General features: G+C 43.5%; 1 protein-coding gene across 1 annotated transcript in view; it reads right to left on the bottom strand.

Annotated features, from left to right (window-relative positions):
- WWC2 (WW and C2 domain containing 2) overlaps window positions 1–26886 on the bottom strand; it is a 166556-nt gene extending 139670 nt beyond the window's left edge. Inside the window, exon 1 of the mRNA XM_030830581.2 lies at window positions 26382–26886. Coding sequence (XP_030686441.1) covers window positions 26382–26512 — 131 coding nt within the window. The 5' untranslated portion in view covers window positions 26513–26886. The remainder of the gene's footprint in view (window positions 1–26381) is intronic.
- Window positions 26887–27546: the final 660 nt, after the last annotated feature.

Raw genomic sequence — 27546 nt, 5'->3', positions numbered from 1 at the left:
AACATCACAGGAAAAACCAGAATTTATTCTTCTGATCATATGAGAGCACCTTAGCATTTTCAGAAATCAGGTCACACTCTTTATGCTGAGCTCAAATTACCAGTGAAAAGTTTTCTGTCCTTCCCCCCTGTGTTTCCACCAGGCAATCCTGTACTTACACAATAGATTTTTAGACCCTGGTGCAAGGCCTTTCAGTGTTGCATTAAATTTCATTTAGTTTATCACTTCAACCAAGTAGTCTATGAGACATTAGGGTCCTGATTCTCTCATGAGCCCTGTTTCCCCACCTGGTCCTATCTGCAAGTCTGATAAACTTATGTTTTCCTCTAAGATATTAATAAAAAAAGACTGAACTTGGAGCTATCGCCAAAATCCTAGAACTAGCCCAAAGAAATTTCCTCTTCAGATTCCACTGATCCTTCATGGACACCTTTGGGTAAGGTCACTCAATTACTAGCATGTCTAACTAAGAGGTTAACAAGTCCATATTTCACCACGTTCTTCATAAGAATGTGACACAATATCTTGCTTAAATGTACCATGTCCACTGCATGAGACTATTTTGGGACACTCTATTCTGCAGGTAACATCTAGATGTCAATGTGGAGATATCCTGAAAACAGAGAACAAGGACAGACGTATATTCACCCACTGATATTCACCAAGTCATACAATAAATACAGGTTCTCGTATGTGCCAAGAGCTGTGGCTGCCTTGGTCACACAACGGTAACAAGGTACACATGCCCTGCCTACACAGTATTTTGAAAAACACTCATTTTTTAGGAGTTAGAGGAAGACCCAATAAGAAAACGGAGTAGGGAGTCAAAGATTAAGGTGGAGAAAAAAGAGGATGTTTTATAGAAACAGCCGAGAAAGAAACTTGATGAAGCGAGAATCAAAGAAGATCCTGTGCCTGGATGGCGGAGATTTACAGCAGTACAAACGTCACCAGAAGGCAGAACTGGTTACAAAGGAAAGGTGGTGAGTTTGACCTTGAACATGTTAAATAATGATGGGAAAGTGATTTGAAGATTAAGTATAAAAGAATTGCTTTTTTAAAAAAAGACTAGAAGAAAAGTAATGACTATTTTCATAATTTTCACACAGAAAAAGGTTTTCCAGGCATTTTATAAAACCCAAAAGGATAAACGCATAAAATAAAAATTCAAAACATTAAGCATCGGGCTTCCCTGGTGGTGCAGTGGTTGAGAGTCCGCCTGCCGATGCAGGGGACACGGGTTCGTGCCCCGGTCTGGGAAGATCCCACATGCCGCGGAGCGACTAGGCCCGTAAGCCATGGCCGCTGAGCTTGTGCGTCCCGCAACGGGAGAGGCCACAGCAGTGAGAGGCCCGCGTACCGCAAAAAAACAAAACAAAACAAAAAGACATTAAGCATCATAAAACTCTATAAAATCTAAATGGAAAATATATGTGAAGCACATTAAAGCTCTGACTTCGAGCTTTGTGTCACACGTCTCAGAGTCCCAGGTAGGAGGAGGGTCACAAGGGAAGGGAAAGAGGACAAAATCAGAGACAAAAACTCTCATGGGGGCTACGGCTGAAGCGTCTCAAGCAGGTGAAGGACGTGACAGTGTCACCATGAAAGCAAGCCCGGGAGGAGGGGGGGTGGGCAAGGGCCCCCGTGCCGCCTTCCCCGTGTCACCCCACCCTCAGGGACCCGGCAGAGGCCAGGGGCCACTCCTCAGAGCCCCTGGCCAGCGTGGCTCCTGGTGAGTCTGCCACAAGAGGAGACAGAAGAGAAGCAGAGGGCAGAACCCCGGACGAGGCTGACAGCGGCTCCCTGCCCCAAATCCTGAGAACTACCCCATCCCCGCAGGGCATACGGGCCACTGCGGGAGCCTGGCGGAACTGCAGCCTGCCCAGGCCAGCTCCCAGGTCCGCCCCCTGGGCTCAGGCCCAGGCCTGCCAGCCTCCGCAACCCGCAGGAGCAGCTTCTCCTCACTCTTCTCTCAGGTGAGGAAGCAGCAGATTGCACGTTAGACCTTTTATCCCTTAGAATACAGAGACTAGCCTGTTTTCCTGAATGGACCCTGACTGCCACCCCACTGGATTTATTAAGAAGACCGCTGTTTACTTTTGAAAAGTCAGACTGTAGTAAAGCAATGGACCGGAAAACGAGATCAGAGGGCATTAAACAAAAAGTAGCCAGGCATCATTCACATCGCTTACTGAGCATGTGCCCAATAAATATTGTTGAATGTTGAGTGTGGAAGAACTACTTCAAGAAGGTGGGCAGTTAAAAGAAAGAAGAGAAATATTAAAGTATTTCAAGGGCTCACAAGTCATTTTCAGTCGTGAAGCCTAAGACCAAAAGGACCCATGATCTCCTTGAACACCACCAGTGTTGCCATAGGTCTTCAGCATAGTTAGAAAATAAAAGACAGTCATATATTACAACCGCACATCATCATTAGCAAATCAGAGCTAATTCCTCATAAAAATGCATATATATTCCTCATAAAATACCTAAAAACAGAATAAAACAAAACCAGGCCTGAAAAGCATTTGTGAATTTATTAAGCCTACACACAAAATGCCTTCCCTTTCTACAGGTAATACAAATATAGCAGAGTTATATGGTATAGAACTGTAATTTAGGGGGGAAAAATAGACTGCTACAACAATAAAGCAATGGATTAAAATAAAGAAACTGAGTTTACTGGGCTGTTCCAGCCACATTTATCTTAATCTAGCCCTGCAAGGTCTCACGTACCTGTACCATGATCTTCCTATGCAGAAGGCAGACAGAATGGAATGGCCACTGTTCCCGTGTGTTGTCTTAGAAAAAACACATATGTATAATTTCTGGTTTGTTTTTTTTTTGGCTGCACTGGGTCTTCGTTGCTGCGCATAGGCTTTCTCTAGTTGTGATGAGCGGGAGCTTCTCGTTGCAGAGCACAGGCTCTAGGCGCGCGGGCTTCAATACTTGAGGTGCATGGGCTCGGTAGTTGTGGCTCACAGACTCTAGAGTGTAGGCTCAGTAGTTGTGGTGCACGGGCTTAGCTGTCCCATGGCATGTGGGATCTTCCCAGACCAGGGATCGAACCCATGTCCTCTGCATTGGCAGGCGGATTCTTAACCGCTGCGCCACCAGGGAAGTCCCATATGTATAACTTCTGAGAGAAAGTTTGGGGTAGTGAATAAGACAAGAATAAGTTAGAAGTCAGAAATTCAGACTAGAATTCTGATTCAGGTGTCTCTCAAGAAGCAAAAGAAGTTACTGACAAACTCATGAGACGGAGACACTGTAATTCTTTTCATGCCTCAGTGAGAATCTGATGAATAAAGGAAATGTTTATAAAGAATGTTTTTAGTTTCTCTGACATGAAGTGTTATACAAGGAAAATAGGAACTTAAGGAGTGATCCATAAGTAAATTCTCTTCTTTCTATTAATCTGGCCCCCAAAACTGGTAACAGTGCGATAGTTTACAAAACTTCCAATTCCTGTGAAAATGGTGATAATGAATGAAAGCAGCCAACTGTTCCAAACAGAAACTTGTTGAAAAACACTTCTTAGTGTGCCAAGTATTAGATCTTTTAAAAACTTCAGTGGTGGCACTGAACCAAGTGGTATTTGCTCCCTACTCTCAAGGAACATGAAATTAACATCACAGGAAAGGCCAGAGATGTCAGGGAAGCAGTCAAATGGCACACATGAAGAGGCCCGATATGCCTGAACGCTATAATTGACAGAATTGGTGAAATTTATCATTGAATCATTCATGAGTCAGCAAATACTTATCAAGAGCCCAAAACACGCCCACCAAACTAAGCGACGGGCACACAACAAGGAATGTGATAACAGCAATAGCAGTAATAATAATAGCAGCTATTTATTGAATGATGTCTATGTAACAGGCCCTGTACTACAATGCTCTAAATTATCTCATTTACTCCTCCCAACAATCCTATGAGCTTGGCATTATTCATAATATCGCCATTTTTCACATTAAACAATGAGGCTCTGAGAAACTGGGTCAAATAGATCTGTTTTGTTTCAGGCCCTACTCACTCACAAGCTTAATTACTCTCAACCTCAGTTTTCTTCATCTATGAAATGGTAATATATAAGGATTAACTGATATAATTATGTTGGCACCAAAACAAAGTTAAGCCCTCTCTAAGTCATAGTTAATATCACCATTGCACGAGATCATAAAGCTACCCAGTAAACAGAAGAACCAGCATTCTGATTCCATCAGATTCCAAAGCCTACATTCCAGAACCACAACACTACACAGAGGGGCAGGGGTGAGGCTTCTGCTGCAAGTGAAAGCTTTTGGTCTGAAGCTGGTTAAACAATAAGAAAAGCAATCATCCCACCTCACACAAGGATGGCTGGGGCCTCTAGGGTTGATGGTTTCAGTGGCTCAACAATGTCACTAAGGACCTCGTCTCAGTCCATCTCTACTCCGCCATCCTCTGTGCTGGCTTCATTCTTAGGCTGGCAGCAAGACGGGGACCACGGCTCCAGGCAACACATCCAGGCAAAACAACATCGAGAACAGGAAAAACTGTCCCCTTCTCCAGCTGTCTCCTAGCCTCAGGCGGACTTCCCCTCACCTCTCACAGGCCAGAACAGGCCACATGTCCACTCCTGAACCAGTCTTCAACAGAAGGGGCAGAATTTCCACAACTGGCATATACTAAGTATCCGAGACAGACGAGACAGAGCAAAGAATTACAAGATGTATTTCAGGAGACTGAAAACTGAAACTATCTCTTAACAAATCCACGGGACATGGCTTATAAGGAAGAGGGATACAAGAATTCCAAGTGGAGAGCCTGAAACATAACACAGACATTGGAAAAACCGCTCTGGCCAGAAAAACATGGTATCATACTACAAAGGAAGTCCAAGGTGAAGTAAGCATGGGAGTCACACAACGCCTTCTGTTAGTCAAGTCAGCACCCATTTAAGCCACTAAGTGTAGAGCAATAAAGACCTGAAATACTGAAAACAGGCACACACTCAACCCTGCACCTAATTCAAAATGCAACAAATCTTACAGTGTAGAACATAATAGAGAATTTTGGTACAGCCTTCTGCTTCCTTCTCACAATTCTTTTCCCATTCTCACACATAAATAAAAGTAAACTAGTGTGTGCATACATAAACCATGGAAGACTTTCCAAACCACAGTTATTTTTCGCATTCACGCAACCAGGTTTGATGTAAAAGGTAAACTATCCTTTGACCTGAAAATACAGTAATATGGAAATCCTACAAAGTTCTAAAGAAACTGCTTCCGTTTCATCTACAACAGTTTCTCTGCTATTCCTAAGAAATGTCTAGGTTTATCTGCCTTGAAAATGACAAGAGTGGGTAGAAAGAACACCACATATCACCCACCAAGTCGTATTTTGAGGCAGGTACTGGATATCTAGAGGAGCCCCAGGATGCCTGTGGGGTTGGGAAGGGCATCAAGGTCACTGCATCTGATGCCCTCCTCTGCCATAATAGGATTCCAGAGCATTAGACGTAGGAGCAAGCTCCCAGGATCAAGTCTTCGCTACTGCACACATCACCCTGGAAGAGCTGCACGGGAATCATCTCTCAAACCATCCAGAACAATAACTGATTCTCACCCAGTTCTGGTCTGCAGTGGACAAAAGCCATCTGAACACCTGAATGGCCAAGATGGTGGCTTCTCAGCTACTCTGAGGACAGTCAGGCTCACCTTGGCGGGGCTGTAGCACTGGGGACATTTCCCACACTTGGGATGATTTCTTTGGCCACACGCTGCATCAGAAAAATTTAGTGCGTCTAGTAATTTTTAAGCTTTTGTGGAGAGGTTTGAGCTACCATAGATTCTAAATTCTGACGTAAAGAGGAATTCAAACTGAATACTAATGATTAAGTGCAAAATAACCATGAAATCATAACATTTCAGAAGCTCGAATACAACTACAGCAGGGATCTGTAATCTGTAGGGGAGGATAAAGTTTTCCTCAACTCACTTAGGGTCCCTGGTAGGGTCTAAAAATTAAACTGACAGAGATAGATTAACAGAAGAGCACACAAATTTATTTAATAAGTTTTATGTGACATGGGAGCCTTCATAAGGAAATGAAGATCCAAAGAAACAGTTAGACCCGTTATTTTTATACTAACTTTGATGAAGAGCTGATGGTCGTGGAAGAATATGATAGGTTCAGGTGTGTGCCTGAACCCCATCAGAGAAAAAGAACATCCATAGCTTTAACTGCTAATCCTACTAAATAAGTAATAATGAAAAGAAGTTAAACAAGCTCAAGAAGTTACAAAAAATGAAAAAGCAGAAGGAAGGAAGGAATAAAGATAAAAAGCAGAAAGTACTGAATTGGAAAAATAATTAAAATAAACTCAGGTTGGTTACTTTAAAAAGAAATACACAAAAAGCTGAGCAATTAGGTAACCTAAACTGAAAAGAAAAAAAATGAAAAAGTACAAATACACTAGGTAATAAATAAGAACAGGAAAACAACCAGAGATACAGTAGAAAGGAGAAGAATGTTAAGGGATTATCTTGTCCAATAAATTGGAAAACACTGATGATTTTCCAGGAAAATATAAATACCAAACTGATCCCTGAAGACAGGGAAAAATCTAATCAGTCACATAGATACCAAAACAGTTATCCAAGAACTAATCCTCCAGAAAAAGTACGATATCAAATAAGTCATGAATGTGAACGCTACCAAACTGCAAGGAACACACAATTTCAATGATAGTTGAACTGTTCCATAGAAAACGGTGAAAGCTTCCAAATTCTTTTCAGGAAGTCAGCATAACATTAGAACAAAATCTGATCAAGGGAGCATGAAAAGAGGAGAAGAAAAAAATTAGAAAATTAGACTACTCTCATGAATATTAATGTTAAAATCCTAATACTAGCAAAGAGAATACAGCAATACATTTTTTTAAATGACCAAGTGGGCTTTATACCAAAATTCAAAATTAGGAAAATCTATTAATAAAATTCATTATATTAATAGCTTAAAGTACAAATTATCTCTACATAGTAAAAAGGTATATGAAAAAATTCAATATGTGTATTTAATATATAACAACAACAAACACAAATGAACATGCATGTCTACAATACCAAGATTTAGGGAATGATATTTTACCATTCTTGCCTTCAGACTTAAAAATATAAAGAATTATAGACACCTTTCAGGACAGACCCCCTTACACCTTTCCTTCCCTAGAGGCAATTACTATCCTGATGTCAGGGTAGACCATTCCTGTTTTCATTTCATTTCATTTTTTAATTCTATTTATTTATTTACATGGCTGTGTCGGCACAGCCAAATAAATCCCTCTTAGTTGTGGCATGAGGGATCTTCGGTGCAGTGCACAGGCTCTTCTTTGCAGCTCCGCAGGCTTCTCTCTAGTTGTGGCGTGTGGGATCCAGAGCGCGCGGGCTCAGTAGTTGCAGTGAGCGGGTTTAGTTGTCCCGTGCGATCTTAGTTCCCCCACCAGGGACCAAATCCAAGTCCCCTGCATTGGAAGGCGGATGCTTAACCACTAGACCACCAGGGAAGTCCCGACCATTCCTGTTTTTAAATCTTGACCACATACATATGTATCCCAGAATGCTATACATTCTAGTTTTGCACGTTTTTAAAAAATTTAGCATGAATGCTATACCATACATATACTTCTGAAACTTGCCTTGTTTCTCTAAACCCTATCATCAAGACTTATCTATGCTGATATATGTAGGAAGATTCTAGTTCATTTATTTTAACTGCTGTATAGCATTCCATTGTATGACTAAATCGTGAAAGTTGTTTAATACAGTCCCCTATCGATGGACATCTGGATTGTTAACAATTTTCTGCTTTTATAAATTATGCTACAATGAACTTGCTTGTACATAGTGCAAGAGTTTCTCTCAGATATACTAAGTAGCATCCTGGGCTTATAGGAATGCAAATGTTTAAACTGACATACATTGCCAGTTGCTATCTTAGTAGTATTATCAATTCACACTTATATCAGCAGTGATGAAAGCTATTTCCCCACATCCTCTCCACATCTGAGTGTTATCAGGCTTATTAATTTTAGTAAATCTGATGACAATGAGTTGGTATTTCACTGGAGTTTTCTTCCTCTGCATTTCCCTTATTACTAGTGAAAGTGAGATTCTGCCACACATTCAATAACCATTCTGTTTTCTTCTTCTTAGAACTGGCTGTAATTTTTGGTCCCTTTTCTTGTGTATTCTCTTTTACTTACTGAATTACAGACCTTTATTCATTCAGGATACTAATTTTTAATTAGTTATGTGCAACACTGTCTCCCTTTTTTTGTCTTTTTTTTTTTTTTTTGCAGTATGCGAGCCTCTCACTGTTGTGGCCTCTCCAGTTGTGGAGCACAGGCTCTGGACGCGCAGGCTCAGCGGCCATGGCTCACGGGCCCAGCCGCTCCACGGCACGTGGGAGCTTCCCGGACCGGGGCACGAACCCGTGTCCCCTGCATCGGCAGGCAGACTCTCAACCGCTGCGCCACCAGAGAAGCCCCCTTTTTTTGTCTCTTGATTTCACTTATGCCGTATGTTACGTCAAGAGTTCGTCTGTAGTCAAATGTATCAGTCTTTTCCTAAACAGCTTGGACTTCTTAGTCCTGGCTACTATGTCATACAGATGCCCACCTACTGATAATTTTCTAATAGCTAAAAATCTGTTTTTCCATGTTGATTTTCCACATTGATCAATCTACAAATTTTTGTGTATGGGAAAACATAGGGACCTGAATTTATTTTTTAATATAGATGACCTGTTGTACCAGCACCATCTCTTGAATAATCCATTCTTCCCCACTGATTTTGTAATCTGCTTAATATATAATGTTTATAAATAAGTAATAAAAATGGCAACTATTCAACAACAAAAACTAAAGAATAGGAAGACTTAGTCCGCAAAAAAGGAAAAATAGGTGACTTTTTAAAAAGTGAAATTCCCCGGTGGCCCAGTGGTTAGGATTCCGGGCTTTCACTACCATGTTCTGGGTTCAATCCCTGGTAAGGGAACTGAGATCCTGCAAGCTATGCGGTGTGGCCATAAATAAACAAACAAACAAACAGGAATTCCCTGGCGGGCCAGTGGTTAGGACTCATAGCTTTCACTGCTGTGGGCCCAGGTTCGATCCCTGGTTTGGGAACTAAGACCCCACAAGCTGTATGGCACGGCTAATAATAATAATAAAATAAAATTTTAAAAATAAAATAAAAAAGTGAAAAAGTGTTCCAAATTTAAAAATGCTATTTTTAAATTTGCATTTCTCTTATCAGTGAAAAATACCAAATGCTTTGAAACATAATGCTTGGCAAAGGTGTGGGAAACAGGCACTAATTCATAGGTTGTGGGGAGTAGAAACAGGTACACTCCCCATGGAGAGCAAGCTGAAGCAACCAATCAAAATTGTAAATGCATATATCTTGAATTCATTTGCATTAAAGAGACTTATACATGTTAGTATCAGTGAAAGCCATTTGTAACAGAAGAATAAACACTGGGAGGAACTTAAATGTTCATCAATGAGGAAATGGTTCCAAAATGTGCAGTACACTCACAAAACAGTATGTTAAGAGGCAAGTCATATGCAACGGAATAGAACAATCTCCAAGACATACTACAAGGAGAGAAATCAAGGCGCAAAATAGTATTAGAATTGTGTCAAAAAATTAAAAGCTGGGCTTCCCTGGTGCCACAGTGGTTGAGAGTCCGCCTGCCAATGCAGGGGACGCGGGTTCGTGCCCCGGTCCGGGAAGATCCCACATGCCACGGAGCGGCTGGGCCGGTGAGCCATGGCCGCTGAGCCTGCGCGTCCGGAGCCTGTGCTCTGCAACGGGAGGGGCCACAGCAGTGAGAGGCCCGCGTACCGCAAAAAAAAAAAAAAAAAAAAAAAAAATTAAAAGCTAAAGTATATGTAGAAGTATGCGTATGCATGTGTAGGTCTGTAGATGCAGAGAACAGCTCTAAAAGAATATACAAGAAACTGGTGATAGATATCTCCCTTTGAGGAGAGGAATGGGGAGTCAATAGGGGTGGGAGGGAGATTTACTTTTCACTGAGTATCTTCTTGCTCTTTAATTTGGTAACATGTACATGTATTACCTATTCAAAAATAATAGAAAAAAATTAATCATTTAAAGGAAAAACATTGCTGATTGATTCTTTTCTTGCTAAAATAATGAGGCATCTTCTACCTTTCAGCAGGATGGGGAAAGAAGGTTTCATTTTACCCCTAAAGACTGAGGACCACAGTAATAGAGCTGCAGAGCCCACGAAAAACTGCAAAGATGGGGCAGGTAGTAGAATATTTCGTACAAATGAATAAACAAGCAAATGAAGTTAGGAGGCCAACACTAAAGAACATGGACATGTCCACCTCGAGGTGCTGTAGTAAGAATTAACTGAGATAATACATGTGGGATGACTACAGGGGCTCTGACAACTGCAGCAACTTAGTTTCCTTGTTCAAAACCATCCTACTTTGACAAACATTGGAATGTAGGAGTTTATGAGGGTGTGTGTTTTTATTTATTTATTGGTTGTGCTGGGTCTTCATTGCTGCGTGCGGGCTTTCTCTAGTTGCGGCAAGCAGGGGCTACTCTTCGTTGTGGTGCGCGGGCATCTCATCGTGGTGGCTTCTCTTATTGCGGAGCATGGGCTCTAGGCACGCGGGCTCCAGTAGCTATGGCACTTGGGCTCAGTAGTTGCGGCTCTCGGGCTCTAGAGCACAGGCTCAGTAGTTGTGGTGCGTGGGCTCAGTAGCTGTGGCTCATAGGCTTAGTTGCTCCGTGGCATGTGGGATCTTCCCAGACCAGGGATGGAACCCCTGTCCCCTGCATTGGCAGGTGGATTCTTAACCACTGCGCCACCAGGGAAGCCTGAGGGTGTGTGTGTTTTAACTCAAATGGAATCATAGTAGAGATCTTTGTGTCTCAGTACCCATATTTCTTTATCAATTCATAGTATTTCATTCTATGCGTCATGATTATTTAACATGAATAAAGGTGTTTTTCAATAAAATGTATATATATACGTACATACACACAACCCTTCAGGCAGCTGACCCTGTGACCTTGAAAATTCTAAAATAACTAGTTTTTCAACAAATGGGACTCTTCAAGACCAGAAAAGGGAAGCCAGCTTTCCTGGTTTTTTTTAAATCCCCAAATTATTAACTAACTTAGAAGGATTTAATTTTAAAGTATTAAAAGTGTCCTTTCTATACTTGCAAAGGTAACTTTACCTCCATTACTAGGACATTACTTCAGATATCGTGATGAAACCAGAGGTTTAGGCGACTTCTATTTCCGTTGTGACTTTCTTTAAAACGCTTCAATAAACAAATGCAAGTTCCTTGAATGGACTGCTTAAGAACTATATAATTACCACTCTGAATGAATATGAATTTCTGGGTTAAATATGGAACTCTGAACAAGAATTGACAATAGTGGAAAAGAAATGAGCCTCGTATACAAGAGGCATGGTTTTCCATGATTTACATATAAAAACCTTCCTTAATGAGTTAAGTGAATACCCATCTCAAATATTACATGCTCATTTAAGTTCTCACTCTTATCCCAGAATATATTTTAGAATTAACATCCTAACATTGTATCTGTGCTTTTAAAACTGACATATTAAAAATATAAAAATCCAATTTAAATTTTCAAAATTGGAATAAGACTTTTGTTTCAAAAAAAGAAATCACTGTTTCTTAACATGCAAAGGTGCACGGGGGACTTACCTGGCGGTCCAGTGGTTAAGACTTCACCTTACAATTCAGGGGGTGTGGGTTCGATCCCTGGTTGGGGAGCTAAGATCCCACATGCCTTGCGGCCAAAAAAACAAAACATAAAACAGAAGCAATATTGTAATAAATTCAATAAAGGCTTTAAAAATGGTCCACATCAAAAAAAAAAATCTTAAAAAAAAAGGGCACAGATGGCAACATAGAGATGCCTGGGAGGAGGTGCCTGATCCCCTCCTGAAGGTGCAGAGGCTCCGCAGTTTCTTCTGAAATCTTAAAGAAGAAAGTTATGTCTTGTGCCTGCAAACTGTGTAAAGGGCTAGTGCTTCAGGGTTTGTTCTCAAGAGTGAGCTGGGGAAGAGGCGAGAATGCAGGATGAGGACAAAGGGCGTCTCTTCACTGAGTCCTGCATTCTCCAATGGAGAATCAATTACATTATCACTATAAATCCCTAAACTGGCCCATTCCCAGCCCTCCTGCCTCTAACTGGGGAGCTGACTTCCGCAGTCCAGCCCGATTCCTAGCGCCCTTCCGGAGAGTGAACTCAGGGAAGTCCATCCAGCAGCCTCCACTGCCGGGCCAGCTCTAGACTTCCCTTCAGATGGGCCAACCTGTGCCTTCACTACCGCTGCTAATTTAGGTAAACACTGCTCGTTTAACCAGCACAAAGGAGTATAATCGGAAAATCACACAACAGAGTCAAACAGCAAGCAGCCACCAGGAGTCAGGAAAATTTAGGCTGAAGTAGGGTGGAGAGCAATGAAACAAATACCATCAGGACAAAAGAAGTCTTTAGGAAGGAGATAAAGTGTGGTGAGGGGAGGATGAGAGACAGAGCTTTTAAAAAAAAGAAAGTTGGGAAATTTCAGAGGAATCATGGGTTTTCTATGCAAACCACTACACACGGCTTCTTTTCGGCCACAATAGTAAATGCAGTCGGACGACTCAACGCTTGGCTACTCGGTTGCAGCCTGTAGTCTTTCCTCATTTGAATAGTATTTTAGGAATGTTTTGTCAAAGTGTCGGATGATTATTCACTTCTACCGCATTCTTCCCTTCACCATGATCATTATGGTCATAGTAACTATTTTATAGGCAGAACATTCACAACATTAAATGATGACCTTTTTTAACCTGTTCAAATTCATGTATTTATTTGCCCACAATTCCTTTAAAAAGGAAGATTAACTTTAACAACTGTTGCTCGTAGCAACACAGGAACAAAAGATTTTTCACATGCATAATCTAAGCATTTAATTAAAATTCACAAACTTGGATCTCAAACGAAGTCAAAAGTAGAAATGTAAGAATACCAGATTCCCAAATAGCAGCAGTTACACAGTATATTGTTCAGATATCACATCTGTGACACGGATAAGGAATGTACAGGTTTAAAGATTCCTTTATGACCACCATTTCAGTGAAGTGCTTATATTCTCCCAGGTAAGTTTCACAGCGTAAATAAATCAAACAAAAATATACCACACTCTCACTAAGTTTCTATCACTTCCCTTTTACCAAGGCCAGAGCCTGAATACAAATCCAAGTAGTGTAAAGCAAACTCTAACAAGGCAATGCACAGAAGATGATTCTTCCCCTCAGGACTTAAGCTCAACCACAAGAGTCAAGGTAAAAATGAATTCCAATCAAGGTCTGTAATTTACACACTTGTGAAACCAAGGCCATCTCAGACAACAGATTGCCCATTAGGATTTAAATCAATGGAAAAGAGAGAGTTCTATTAAAGAATCTGAAGAGCTGATCTGGGGCTGAACTGTCGAGGAAAGCTTCAAGTGTTGAAATTAAGTCCTCAAGGGTAGCTGTGACCTCCAACCCCAAACCCAAGGCCAAGGGCTCTACTGGGTAGTACCTGGAGGTCACACACAGCAAAAAGCACAGCTTTGAAGTCAGACAGACATAGGTGAGGCCTGCCACCTCTGCTTAACAGCTTTGTGCCCTGAGACAAGCCACCTTACCTATTAAGCTCAGTTTCCTAAAATGGGGGTGCTAATGGCTCCTGTCAAAGGTTTCATTTACTCAGTAAGTATTTATTAAGAGCTTGCACAGAACTAAACACTGAAATACAACAGTGAACAAGACAGACACAGGACCTGCCATCATGGAGCCTGAAATGACACATATGAAGGCTCAACAAATGGTGCATATATCATCATCATCATCATCTTTAGCACAGTGGTGGAAAGTATAAGGTATGTTCCAGTGAGAACAAATACACCATCTTAGCTGGAACAAGGTTTCACTCCCCCCAAAATACTGGCATGCTTCAGGGCTCAGTCCGGGGACCTCTTCTTTTCCTTCTCTCCCAAGAGTCTCATCCCATCCCACAATTTAAAAATACTATCTATGTATATCCAAATTTAGCTGTCTCCCAAACTCCAGACTCTATATCCAGCTGCCTATCAGATATATCCACATACATGTCTTAACAGGCATCTCAGACCTATAAATCTGCAACAGAACTCTGGATCGCTGATGTAACTGGAAACCAACCAACCATATTCCTTCCTTGGTCTTTTTCCCATCCGTAAATCAGTAAATCCTTCATCCCTCTCTTTTCCTTATGCCTCACATATCTAAAGCATGAGTAAGTTCTTTCACTTTCACCTAAAAAACATATCCCCAATCCATTGCCAAAGCCATCATTCCAGTTCAAGATCTGATTGCTTCTCATTTAGATTATGTCACTGCAATAGCTGCTATGATTCCTTCTCCGCAGAGCAATGATTTCTTTTTTAAAAAATGGGAAAGAACAAATTTACACATACGCACACACACACGCCCCATCATTCCTCCATTCAACTGAGAACTCTCCAACGGCTCCCGGATGCCCTTAAAATGTTGATGGTCTACAAGGCATACATGATCAGACGCCTTTTTGACCTCTCTGCCTCCTGTCATAAGCCCTCCCACTCCCCCACCCCCATCTCTGCACTGCAGCCACACCAGCTCCCTTTCAGTTCCTTGAACATACCAACCTCCCTAGCACTTTGGGACAGTGCAGCCCGACAGAACTTCCTGTATCAACAGAAATGCTCTATATCTGCACATGTAGCTATTGAGCACTTAACATGTGGCTAGTGAGACTGAGGAACTAAATGTTTAACTTTATTTAATTTTGATTAATTTAAATAGCCACATACTCCTAGCAGCTACCATATTGAATACTAGACAGAGCAGGGCTAGGAACCTAACCTGTTCCTCTTCCTGGACTCTTCCCCCAGATCTTCACGTGGATGGTGCTTTCTTATCCTCATGGCTCAGCTAAATTGTCAGCTCCTCAGAAAGGCCTGACCACTCCACTCAAAGTAGCTCCCACTGACAGCATTTTCTCTGCACCTTGGTTATTTTCGTCAAGACACATTCAGTACTGCCTCTATAATCTGTCTCCCCCAAACTAGAATATAAAATCCATCAAAGTAGAGACCTTGCAGAATTTATTCATTGCTATGTCCCTAAGGTACATGTACTTGGCACATAGAGTTTTCAATAAATGTTTGATGAATGGCTGAATGAATGAATGAATGAGTGGATGGCTAGGAGGCCAAGTCAGTAAAAGTAGGCTGGGAAGCTTGTGGAAGCCTTCTGGAAGAAGGCAAGGGTCCTTCAAAAACTTGCATTTCATTTCCATGAGTATGGGCTCTGCACTGTTCCTAAGTGTCCCGGGGGGACAGGCAGGCTAAGCAGGGGGCACAAAGGAACGGTACACACGCAAAGCAGGTCTCCACCCCCAACTGACTTGAAATCAATTTATGAGAACATAACTGATGCAGACACACGGACGCTCCTTACATATGAGACATCAGGAAATCTCTCAAGAATGTATCCACATAAAATCTAAAGGCATACCTTTAGAGGGGAAAAGGACTGAAGGGGTATTAGACAATCAAGTTAGCTTTGTAGCCTTTGGAGCTGCAATAGCAAAACAGGGCATTAATGTTATGTTAAACATTCAGCCAAGTTAAATACCGGTTTAGAGTCATACTGTCCTCTGAGAGCTGTCACTAGCTGTGTCACTTAGCAGAAAAGGGGGAGGGGAGGCAATGAGGGGAGTAAGTTAATGATCTGTTTCTAACAAGTTCAAACACCCTGAAAATCAGGAAAAAGGGAAAGAATAAAGTGTAGAGAGTATTACTGACCAGCCAAAAATTAGCAAACCTGGACCTAGAAGCTGGCAAAACTGACAACCCAGGGATACCACGTACAATACGGATTCCACACATTCCTTCAGTGTCATAATTTCAAAGAAAAAAAAAAAAGACTTGCATTTGAATTTATCTCTATTTAAAACCAAAACACTAAGAAAACTGCAAAGTAGAGTTTGGTACTAAATGAAACTGTGTGCTCTTCAAAGTTTTGAGAGTAAACATTTTCTACCATGCTTTAAACTTTACTGAATATCAGCGCCACTTAATAAAATTACCCTCCTGCATAAAACGGAGCAGTATCGGTAAAGTAATTCCACGGTCGCTCACTAAGTCAGAATCTTCATCAGGAATTTATAGCACAAATCTCTTTAGGTCAACCTTTCCTACAACGTGAACTGTCACTACTCAAGTTTGAGTCCAAGAGAAAACAGCACGAGCAGAGAGGAACCAGTGGCACTCTCCACCTGCTAAATCCCAACACACTAATTTTTCCAGAAATATAATACTAGGGAGACGTATTTAGCTAAAAGTCACTATTAAGTCAAAATAATGTCCACATTTCTTCAAAACTAAATCTCCTGCCTCCACCCCCCATGAGATCAAAGCAGGTTAAATGTACACCTCTGTGCAAATTCTCTACTGGGACCACTGTAGCTCCTCCCATGTTACAGGAGTAAAGCAACAGCTCCCAGAGCTTAGCTCGGTTACTCTGCTCCTGGTCTACTTCCCAGTGGGCTCCGTTCTCAACGCTACTCACTGCTGTCTTCTCAGAACCATGATTTCTTGACTGACATCAGGGTTAATAGTATAGGAAAAACTATTTGCAGTGTGAAACAGTTTTAGCCCCTCATGGCATCTTTGGGACACCTGTAACTGTGACAGGCACCAGCTTTGTAAAGATAGTACATGGAATTATTTTCTATTTGATAATCATCACCAACTGTATGATTTTATAAATACTATCAAGAAAGTACCTCTACTATCCCAAGTAAATACTATTCCAAGAAAGTCAGTGTTTCCAACGATCAAAACAGATCACTGTTATATTTATACTGCCAAGAGTAAACTGTGAACAAACAACTACAGTACTTCCAAAAGTTTGTGGGGTTTTTTGCCTGTTTCTCTCCTGTCCCTATGTATAATTCCAGTTACATCAGAGAAGAATGGGTTTGGAAAACTTTAAGTAGCATGCTGCATGTCATTAGAAGAAAAGTAATAAGAGAAGCAAAGCAACTCCTCCAATTCGGCATCCGTGTCTGATTTATTTTTATACAACAGTGCCTAGAGTCCAAGTTATTTGTGAAAGCTATGATCAATGATCACTGATCAACATGCCATTTTATCATATAGGACTAATATTTCTTTTAAATGTTTGAATAAAATATTTCAAAGACTTGATCATCTCACTTTACCTCAGAGGTTCTGGAAAGGGCCAGAGAGTAAATATTTAAGGCTTTATGGGTCACATACAATCTCGGACACATATTCTTCTTTGTTTTTATTTGTTTGTTTTACAACCCTTTAATGATGTAAGACTCATTCTTAGCTGGAGGGCTACACAAAAAGAAGGCTGCAGGCTGGGATTTGGCCCTTGGGCCACAGTTAGCCCACCCCTGCTTTTCAAGTATACCAAAAAACCATAATTATATAGTACGGCCACTTTGACTAAAGAAAAACACTTCCAACTGTTTTGTGTGTTTTTCTGTAATTTTTTTTTAAAGTAAACTAATTTTTTTAGAACAGTTTTAGATTTACAGAAAGCAAGCAGTTAATACAGTTTCCATACATCCCACCCTCCGTTTCCCCTATTGCAGTGGTACATTTATTAAAATTAATGAAGCAACATTGATACATTGTTATTAACTAAGATGCATATTTCCTTATCTTTTACGTAATGTCCTTTTTCTGTCCCAGGATCCCATCAGGACACCCTATTGTCTCCTTAGGCTCCTCCTGGCTGTGACAGTTTCTCAGACATTCCTTGGTTTTGATGGCCACGTCAGTTTTAAGGAATACTAGTCAGACAGTTTGTGAAATGCCCTCTACTGAGATTTAGTGGGTGTTTTTCTCACGATTAGACGGGGGTTTTGATAGCTTTTTGGGAGAAAGAGCGCAAAGAAAAAGTGGTCATCACATCATATCAATGGTACATCAACACGACTTATCACTGTTGACATTTACCTTGACCACCTGGCTGAGGCTATGTTTGTTAGGTTTCCTCCAACTGCTTTAAAAATAATAATAATAGGGCTTCCCTGGTGGCGCAGGGGTGGAGAGTCCGCCTGCCGATGCAGGGGACACGGGTTCGTGCCCTGGTCCGGGAGGATCCCACACGCCGCGGAGCGGCTGGGCCCGTGAGCCATAGCCGCTGAGCCTGCACGTCCGGAGCCTGTGCTCCGCAACGGGAGAGGCCACAGCAGTGAGAGGCCTGCGTACCGCAAAAAACAACAACAACAAAAATAATAATAATAATAAAAATGATTTTAATTCTTACTATATATTACTAGTTTAAAGCTTTTAAACGGCAAATGATCTTGAATAAGCTGGCTATATACATACACGCACACATTATGATTCATTATCTATGTGATTCACATCTATGCCTCTTAAAATATATTATATTTTAAATGAAGACAAAAATTAATATGGACTTTGACAGTAGATTCTACTTTTAATTCACCCTAACTCTTCTTCCTTTGCCTATTAGGAGACACAAAAAAGGTGGGTAGAGTGGCAAAGGCTAAAAGGCTAGAATAAAGGAGGAAAACTTGGGTCATACTGAGGCTCTCAAAACACTGCAGGAAATGCAAATCAAAACCACAGTAAGATACTAGCTCATCCCACCAGAAATGCTAAAAAAAGAAAAGAAAAGAAAAGAAAAGAGCAAGTGTTGGTGAGGGTGTGGAGAAGCTGGAACACTCATACACTCATACAGTCATACATTCACACACTCATAAACTCACACACTCACACACACACACACTCATACACTCATACACTGCTGGTGGGGATGTAAATGGTGCAGCCGCTGTGGAAGAGTTTGCAGTTCCTCAAAAAGTTAAACATAGAATTAACATATGACCCAGCAACTCCACTTCTAGGTATTTTATCCAAGAGAACTGAAGACACATATTCATATAAAAATTATACATAAATGTTCATGGCAGTATTATTCATAATAGCCAAAAAGTAGAATAAACACAAATGTCCAACAGCCGATGAATGGATATGCAAAGTGTGGTATAGCCATACAACTTATTATTCAAGTCATAAAAAGGAATGAAATACTGGTACATGCTACAGCATGAATGAACCCTGAAAACACTATGCTAAATGTCATTAAGCCAGACACAAAAGGAAACATACTGTATTATTCCATTTATATGAAATGTCCAGTATAGGCAGAAACATAGAGACAAAAACAGAGACAAAGTAGATTAGGGGTTGTCAAAGGCAGCAGGGGTAGGGGAAGGATGGGGAGTGAGTTCTTAATGGGTACAGGGTTTCTTTTGGGGGTAATAAAAATGGTCAGGAATTACATAATGATCATGGTTGCACAACACTGTGAATATACTCAAAAAAAACCTGTATTGTACACTTTAAAATGGCTAATTTTATGTGATGGGGAAAAAAGCCACTGAAAACATTCTGAAGCTATATATTTGGGAAATCATTTTTAACCCACAGCTTATACACTGTGCCTTTTAAAATCCCTTTCCTACTCTTTATACTTCTGTGGTGATTTTTTCCAGTAACAGGAGCTTCAGAAATGGATGAAGAGGGCTTCCCTGGTGGCGCAGTGGTTAAGAATCCGCCTGCCAATGCAGGGGATTGGCATTGGTTTGAGCCCTGGTCCGGGAAGATCCCACATGCCGCGGAGCAACTAAGCCCGTGCGTCACAACTACTGAGCCTGCGCTCTAGAGCCCGTGAGCCACAACTACTGAGCCCGTGTGCCACAACTACTGAAGCCCGCGCGCCTAGAGCCCGTGCTCTGCAACAAGAGAAGCCACCACCATAAGAAGCCCGCACACCGCAACGAAGAGTAGCCCCCGCTCCCTGCAACTAGAGAAAGCCTGCGCCCAGCAACAAAGACCCAACGCAGCCTAAAATAAATAAACAAAAAATAAATAAATTTATTTAAAAAAAAAAAAGAAATGGCTGAAGAAATTAGTCCAGGGCTTCCCTGGTGGTGCAGTGGTTGAGAGTCCGCCTGCCGATGCAGGGGACGCGGGTTCGCGCCCCGGGTCTGGGAAGATCCCACATGCCGTGGAGCAGCTGGGCCCGTGAGCCATGGCCGCTGAGCCTGTGCGTCCGGAGCCTGTGCTCCGCAACTGGAGAGGCCACAGCAGTGAGAGGCCCACGTACCGCAAAAAAAAAATAAAAAGATAAATTAGTCCAAAATTCTAACAAGAAATCAGTTCAACCAATTTCAGTCAAGTTCATAGGACCGGAGCATACACAAGACCAGGGCCCTATCGCAAGGAAGTTACACTTCACTAGGGCTAACACTGTTTCCTACGTTTCGGTAACTCCCACTGGCAAAATGAGGCTGGTCACACTCCTCTAGAGTGGTGGCATCATTCTCCTACAGACGACTACTCCGAGAAGCTGAGCAAGTGCCATCCACAAGGCAACATCTCCAGGCCCCAGAGGCACGCAGCACAGGGCCTGGTCAGGCTGCAGGGCGGCTTCTACACTTCTGCCAGCCCACCAGGGCTTGCCCACAGGAAACTGAAATCCTGGCTTGCTTGAAGGCCACATGTCACAGTGGCTGATTATGTAGCTCACAACTTAGTGACTGGCTGCTAAAAAGAAAAAATTACTTATTTATAAATAATAGTCTTTCTTTGCAGGACATTGCAATTATTGTCCTGAGAGTTCCAACAAAATTAAGGTGCAAACTATGGACTAGTAAAGTCAGAGACGAAACCTCAGTCATGGACTAGGCACCCACTGCTCGCTCCAGCTAACATCACAGCAAACTGTTGAAAACAAGAAATATTCTGTCGGGAATTTTTGGAAGACAGCATAGTTTAGTTTAAATTACGGCTTCCCATAGTGATTTTTTTTAAAAACCTTCTTTTAAGAACCTCTCCACGCTTCAAATACCATAATCACTGAAATCATAGTAACCACTTGGCACCCAGACTTGGACAGAGCCTGGAGAGGGACGACTCCCAGCAATCTATGACAAGGGCGGTTGTGATTAAGACTATTGGGGCTGATTTTGTGTTCTCCGCTCTTATAAGTAATTCACATATTTATACTGTTAGTCAAAATGTGGCAGCTTAATTCTCTCATTATTTTTAATCTAACTGGAAAATCAATTGTCTCTGGTTGTTGGTGGTTATGGCTATAGCTATGAAAACCCAACAAGAAACTGGAAACAAGAGTAGCTCAACTAGTAGTATTCTTTCATTAACTTCACAAACTTTCTGTATCAACTGACCTAACCAACATTCATTTAACATCTACCAGATACAAAGGATACAGAGAGCAGGAATAAGCAATTAGGTCTTTTGAACAATTCACACTCCAGCAGTAAGTAGGTTTAGCAAAATTACTTGCTTTGACTTTGAAAGAAAGACAGCAGAGAGTTGCATACAGCCTAACCAGGTGCCACAAACTGGGTGTGGAGAGCCAAAGTTAACTCAGACACTGGTGACACCCAGCCGACATGTCTTCCTCCTCACTGGCCCCCAGCCCCAGCCCCCAGGATTTCTTTCCTTCAATTAGAAAGGACAGGTTGCTCAACATCTGATCCAAGTCATAAACCAGAGATTATGGCCTATCAGCCCTTTTTAATGTAAAGTCACTTTGTGTGGTGGTACCTCTTTTAAATTCAGCTAGACAAAGTTATTGTATCCCTGGGTAACGTCCAATCTGAGGACGGAAAGCAAACAGAATTCCACTGGGAGTCTGTAAAACCACTCATCCTGTCTCTGAGCCCTGCCCACCTTAGCCACCTACTCCTCCAAGAGGCAAATAAATCCATCATCCCACCTTTTTCTCCCACACTGAATACAGTTTTTTTTTAAAGCACCAGGCCATTTGGCCATGATCTATGGCCCACCGTAAACACCATTTGGTGCAGTCAAAGGGTGCCCATGGTGAGCAAAATAAGAGGTGAGTGAGGGAGCAGAACTGCAAAATAACAGTTGGCCTACCTGGGGTGGGGAGGGTTGCCAAGGAGTCACAGACAGGAGCTTTCCCCAGCATTGAGCGGGGGCCGGGGGGAGAGGAAGGGCAAAGTCAAGACTGTTACAGTAAAACTGTAATCTATGCAGGTTGATACAGAGCCCCAAACTGAACTTCTAATGTGCTCAAGAGTGCACTGAACTTCCAAGTTCTACGTGGACTAGTACTGTGGTTCAATGGGGTCAGCTCGATGGGTCCCCAACCCACACTCCCAAGGCATTCATCCTACGTGGCCAGCTCAGGGATCAGAGCATCCTACCTAGTTGGCAGGAACCTCTGAAGACCAAGAAAGACTGGTCAAATGGAAACCACCTAAGTATCCATCAACAGATGAATAGATAAAGAAGCTGTGGCATACAGTATGTGATATACAATGGAATACTACTCAGCAATAAAAAAGAACAAAAATTTTGCCATTTGTGGCAACATGGATGGACTTGGAGGGCATTATGCTAAGTGAAATAAGTCAGACAGAGAAAGACAAATACTGTATGATATCACTTTTATGTGGAATTTAAAAAATACAACAAACTAGTGAATATAACATAAAAGAAGCAGACTCGCAGATACCGAGAACAAACTAGTGGTTACCAGTGGCGGGGGGCAGGGGTAACACAGGGGTGGGGAGTGGGAGGTACACACTACTGGGTTTAAGACAGGCTCAAAGATGTATCATACAGGGCTTCCCTGGTGGCGCAGTGGTTAAGAGTCCGCCTGCCAATGCAGGGGACGCGGGTTCATGCCCCGGTCCGGGAAGATCCCACATGCCGCGGAGCGGCTGGGCCCGTGAGCCATGGCCGCTGAGCCTGTGCGTCCGGAGCCTGTGCTCCGCAACGGGAGAGGCCACAGCGTTGAGAGGCCCACGTACTGCAAAAAAAAAAAAAAAAAAAAAAAAAAAAAAAGATGTATTGTACAACATGGGGAATAGAGCCAATATTTTGTAATAACTGTAAATGGAAAGTAACCTTTGAAAATTGTACAAAAAAAAATTGCATAAAAGTAAAAAATTTTAAAAAAAAGACTGGTCAATCAGCCTGAAAAGTCAACCCTGGGCAGAGAGGTTCTCCTCCATCGAGAGACCCCTGAGCATGCCCAGATGTCCCAGAAAACTAGAGGAATGACAAAGGACACAGGCTCCAGAGTCGGACTATCTGGCTTCGAATCCTGGCTCCACGTTTAACTACAATGGCAGTCTCCCTGCGACTCCATTTCCCCATCTGTAACTGGAAGATAATAACAGCACCTACCTCATAGGACTTCTGGGAGAATAAAATGAGATCACAGTTAAAGAGCTTAGCAGGGTGGCTGTCACACAGAAAACACTGAGAAAATGTGTGCAGAACCTCTACTATCTTCAGGGGTAACCGGAACTATCCGTCAGTTCCTAAATTGGAATGACAACACTACAGCTACTACTCTTTGGTGAGGCCTTAGTTAGGGGCCCCCAAACATCTCCATGGGGTTGGTGGTATGATCTTCACTTTAGAGTTGAAAATGGAGCTTTAGAAGGGTTCAGACACTCATCTAAGCTTTCTCAGCTAATAAAGGTGGAGAAAGGAAAGCTTTGATCACATTGCAGCAGAGTCTGTATCATGTATCCAAAAGCTTAAAACCATTTTAAAATAATACTTCAATATTCTAAAATCACTACTTATTGAATAAAATTATGTTCTTGTGAAATCTCCCAGCCTTCCCCCATGACATCTGCATAATTGCCTATACAATCAGAAATACCTCACAAATTCTGATAGACCATGAAAAACACAAAATTATCTTTCTTAACATAAATATGACTGGGTAAATCATCATGCCCATCTTAATGAAATGGATTTAAAAGTTCAAAAGTACTGCAGACCCACAGTTTGTCAAGTCACTTTTTTTTCAGGATTTGTAATTTGATCCTGTAAAAGAAGGGGCACATTCCAATTGGCCTGTGCAACACCTCTCTGCCCGTATGTTTGGTAAGTGTGTAACAAAATTGCCTAGAGGTAATAGTTCCTCCAAATATCCTCTTCCACCATCTCTTACACTAGTTAGCAAGACTTATAGACACTGCACTGCCCTAAAATAAAACACACCAAATTTAAACTATGTCAATGTTGACTCATCTCACAGAATGTCCTTTAAAGCTCTAATACTGAGATCCAGAAATATGTATAACCAGTCAAATTTATAAATACTTAAAGATCCAACAGCTTCAAGGCAAACTGGAATAATAACAAATCACCTTAGTCAAAACTGTTTGTCCCCATCAAATGAACTGGTTACCCAGTTTCTTAAAAACAGAGTTCATGATAATTGTTAATCCATTAACAATTTTAAATAAAAGACATGCTTAACTTTCTTAAGAAGTAGTGGTAAAGATAAGCCAAGCCATATAATTTTATTTCACTTTCTATTTGCTTTACCCAGGCGTTACACAGTCTTGTAATCCTTGCTAGTAAACGCAAATGAGATGATATTAACAAAACATGTAAACTGAAGTAAAAGAGAATCTAAAATGCCTAAATATTTCAAGAATGCATTGCAGTTTCAATAACCTGAAACTCCAAGTATCAGAAAGCAGAAAGAATTACCATACAACTGTAAAAGTCAAATATTTATACAGGTGCCTTAAAAGCCACTGTTGGGTGCACACCATCATCATTGAAATTTACTATCTGTTAAGTAGTTTCAAAGTGCAATAACTGGCTTGGAGCGTGAAGTTTATGACAACAACTAATACATCTGGAGAGACTGTGAAGGCGTGATGCTTGTCATAACTTTCATCAGGTCAGCAACACGCAGCCAGGCTAGAGCAAGACGGGACCTCAGCACAGGTGCCTTTTCTCATTTCAAGAGGGAAACCTAAACCGATACCTTCATGGATAATTTAACAAGGATTGTTCCATAAATTTATAATGTCACTTGTGACTTTCTTATAAATGCTCTTTAGTAGCATTCAAAAACAATATTCTTGAGATAAAAGTAACTGAGAACATAAAGTATGAAACTATTTCAGCTTCAAATTGAGAAAAGGGGGAATGTTTAATAGGAGAAGCACCTAAAAAGGTTATAAACCCCTAAGGCCACATTCCATAAAAAGGTGGAAAGAAATTTCAGAAATGATAAACATCCAAAATTTGGAATTATCCCTAATGGTATATTATTTAAATTTATAAATAGGAATACCTCCTTAATAGTTTACAAATTTACAATTAGGAATATCTCCTCTTATTCTTCCAATAATTCTAACTATAAGAAATTTTCCTTTTCAGGGTAAAGAGAAAAATGGAAAAGAGAAACAACATTTGTGAACATTCAGCTAAACTTCAGTCCCTGAACTTCTTAAATGATAATATTGTTATGTTTCTCGTCTTCACTTCTGAGCAGGAATAAAAAGTGTGTTGAAAACTACAAGAAACCACGCTAAGCTCAAGTCAGCGTTCCTCAATAACCAAGGTTCGGTTCCACTGTTCATTTCACCACTTCTTACTTCAACACAGCATCTGCCTTTTCAAGATCTGAGAGTCAGTTCAAGTTTTCAGGTGAAGATAAACACTAAGCAGTAAACCCCCAAACAAGCGTCTCTAAACTCTGGGGGGCAAAGTCAGTTACACCCACCACCAGGGCTCAGCAAGGAAGGGTGCCCGGGGCCCCCTCAGGCCCAGGGCCTCTGGCCCGACCATGGCGCACCCCGTCAAGAACGTGCAGGCAAGGCTGGGAGCCAAGGACGGCCAGAGAGATGCCACAGGTGGCCTGGACGGCTGGCTGGCCCCGCCTGGCACTTAGGCCTCCTCCTCCGGGAGGCCCAGGGCCGGGCCCCGCCTCCCAGGCCGAATGGACCCTCCAGCCTCTTGCTGGCCAACTTCAGGCGGAGGCGAGCTCGGAGCAGGGCTCAGGGGGCCCCTGTGGGTCCGTGAACTGGACACTGTGACCGCCCAGGGCGTCAGTTCCACCCTTCCCTCTGCGCCCAGAGTGTCTAAAGGTCCCGGGGCCGCCGCAGAGCGGGTGGCCAAGAGGGCCCTGGAAGGGGCGGCTGCAACCGGCCCCCTCCAGGGCGCCTGGCCGGCTGACGCAGCCCCGGCTCGGGCAGAAGGTCCCGCGCCTCCTTCCCGGGACCCCTCCCGGCCACCCGGGCCGGTGACGCCCCACGCCCCCCGCGCCGCGGGCGCCGCCGCTCGGCCAGGTCTCCCGGACAACAGCCGCCGCCGCGCTTCCGAGGCGGGTCCCCGCGCCCACCCGCGGCCCGGCAGCCCACCTGTCCCGGGGGTCGATCCAGCTGGTCCTCCGGGTGTTGTGGTCGATGTAGAAGACCTTGCCGTCGTAGTCCCTGGCCTCCTCCCAGCCCCGGGGTAGCGGCAGCTGCCCGCTCCCGGCCCTCCTAGGCATGGTCGGCGGCCTCGCCGGCGAGCGGCGCCTCCATAGGGACCGGGCGCGGGACGCGGCGGGAACGCGACTGCCCGGCCCGACCCGGGCGCCGGCGTGGGTCTGCGGGGCGCGGGGCGCGGCGGGGCCACGCGCGGGGGCGCCTCAGGAAACCCTGCTCTCGGCCCCAGCGGGATCAGTCCACCATGTCTGCGTCGGAGCGGGCGAGCGAACCCTCCTCCTCCTCCTCCTCCTCGCGATCGCCGCCGCTGCCTCCGCCTCTTCCTCCTCCTCCTCCTCCCCGTCCCCCTGTGGCCGCCGAGGGTCGCGGCGCCCAGGCTGCCCGAGCCGCCGCCGTCTGGGCTCGGATCCGGGAAGCTCCGCGGAGCGGCGGCCGTGGCGGCGACGGTCTCCTCATTTGCATACGATTAGCATGCGCCCCGCCCGGGGCCCGCCCCCACCCGCTCCTCCCCTCGCTCGGCTCATCTGCATGCACATTCCTCGCCGCCACATTCCAGGGCTTAACCCTGCCGCTCCCGCGGCACGCTGCGCCTGCCGGGGCGCCGGCCCGAGTCAGGGGCGGAAGGGAGCCGCGGGCCAGGTGGGAGGGAAGACGGAGAAGGAATGCGCTGCTCGCTGCTTCCCCTTGACCCCAAATATCTCCCTACGGCCGACCACTTGGGGTTTTAGAGCTTCGGGACGGGAAAGGCGGCTAAAGAGAAGTCCCCGCAGCCCTCTCCACCGCCTTCCGACTTCTAGGGAAACCACAAGACTTTCGAGAGGAAAGGGGTGGGGAGGCTCTCTTCGGAAGACAAGGTCCCAGCAAACCGAGAAGGCACAAAGGCTCCCCCGCTCCCCCTCGGACCCCGGGGCGTTCCGGGCGGTGGGAAAGTGTGAAAAGCAGAGCCAGCGCTCGAAAGCGCGTCAGTGGCGCGTCCGGGGCGGTGTCGCCCTCGGGGCCTCTGCAGGGCGCCCGGCCCTCCGTAGGGCGCCCGGCCCTCCGTGACCTCAGCCTCGCGGCGGAAAGCGAAGGCGGATCCCGCGGTCCGAGGGCGCCG

Source organism: Globicephala melas, chromosome 21 (assembly GCF_963455315.2).
Source record: "Globicephala melas chromosome 21, mGloMel1.2, whole genome shotgun sequence".
NCBI classification, from domain to species: Eukaryota; Metazoa; Chordata; class Mammalia; order Artiodactyla; family Delphinidae; genus Globicephala; species Globicephala melas.
The sequence above is the reverse complement of the archived record's forward strand: the minus strand, read 5'-3'. Positions and strand labels throughout refer to the sequence as shown.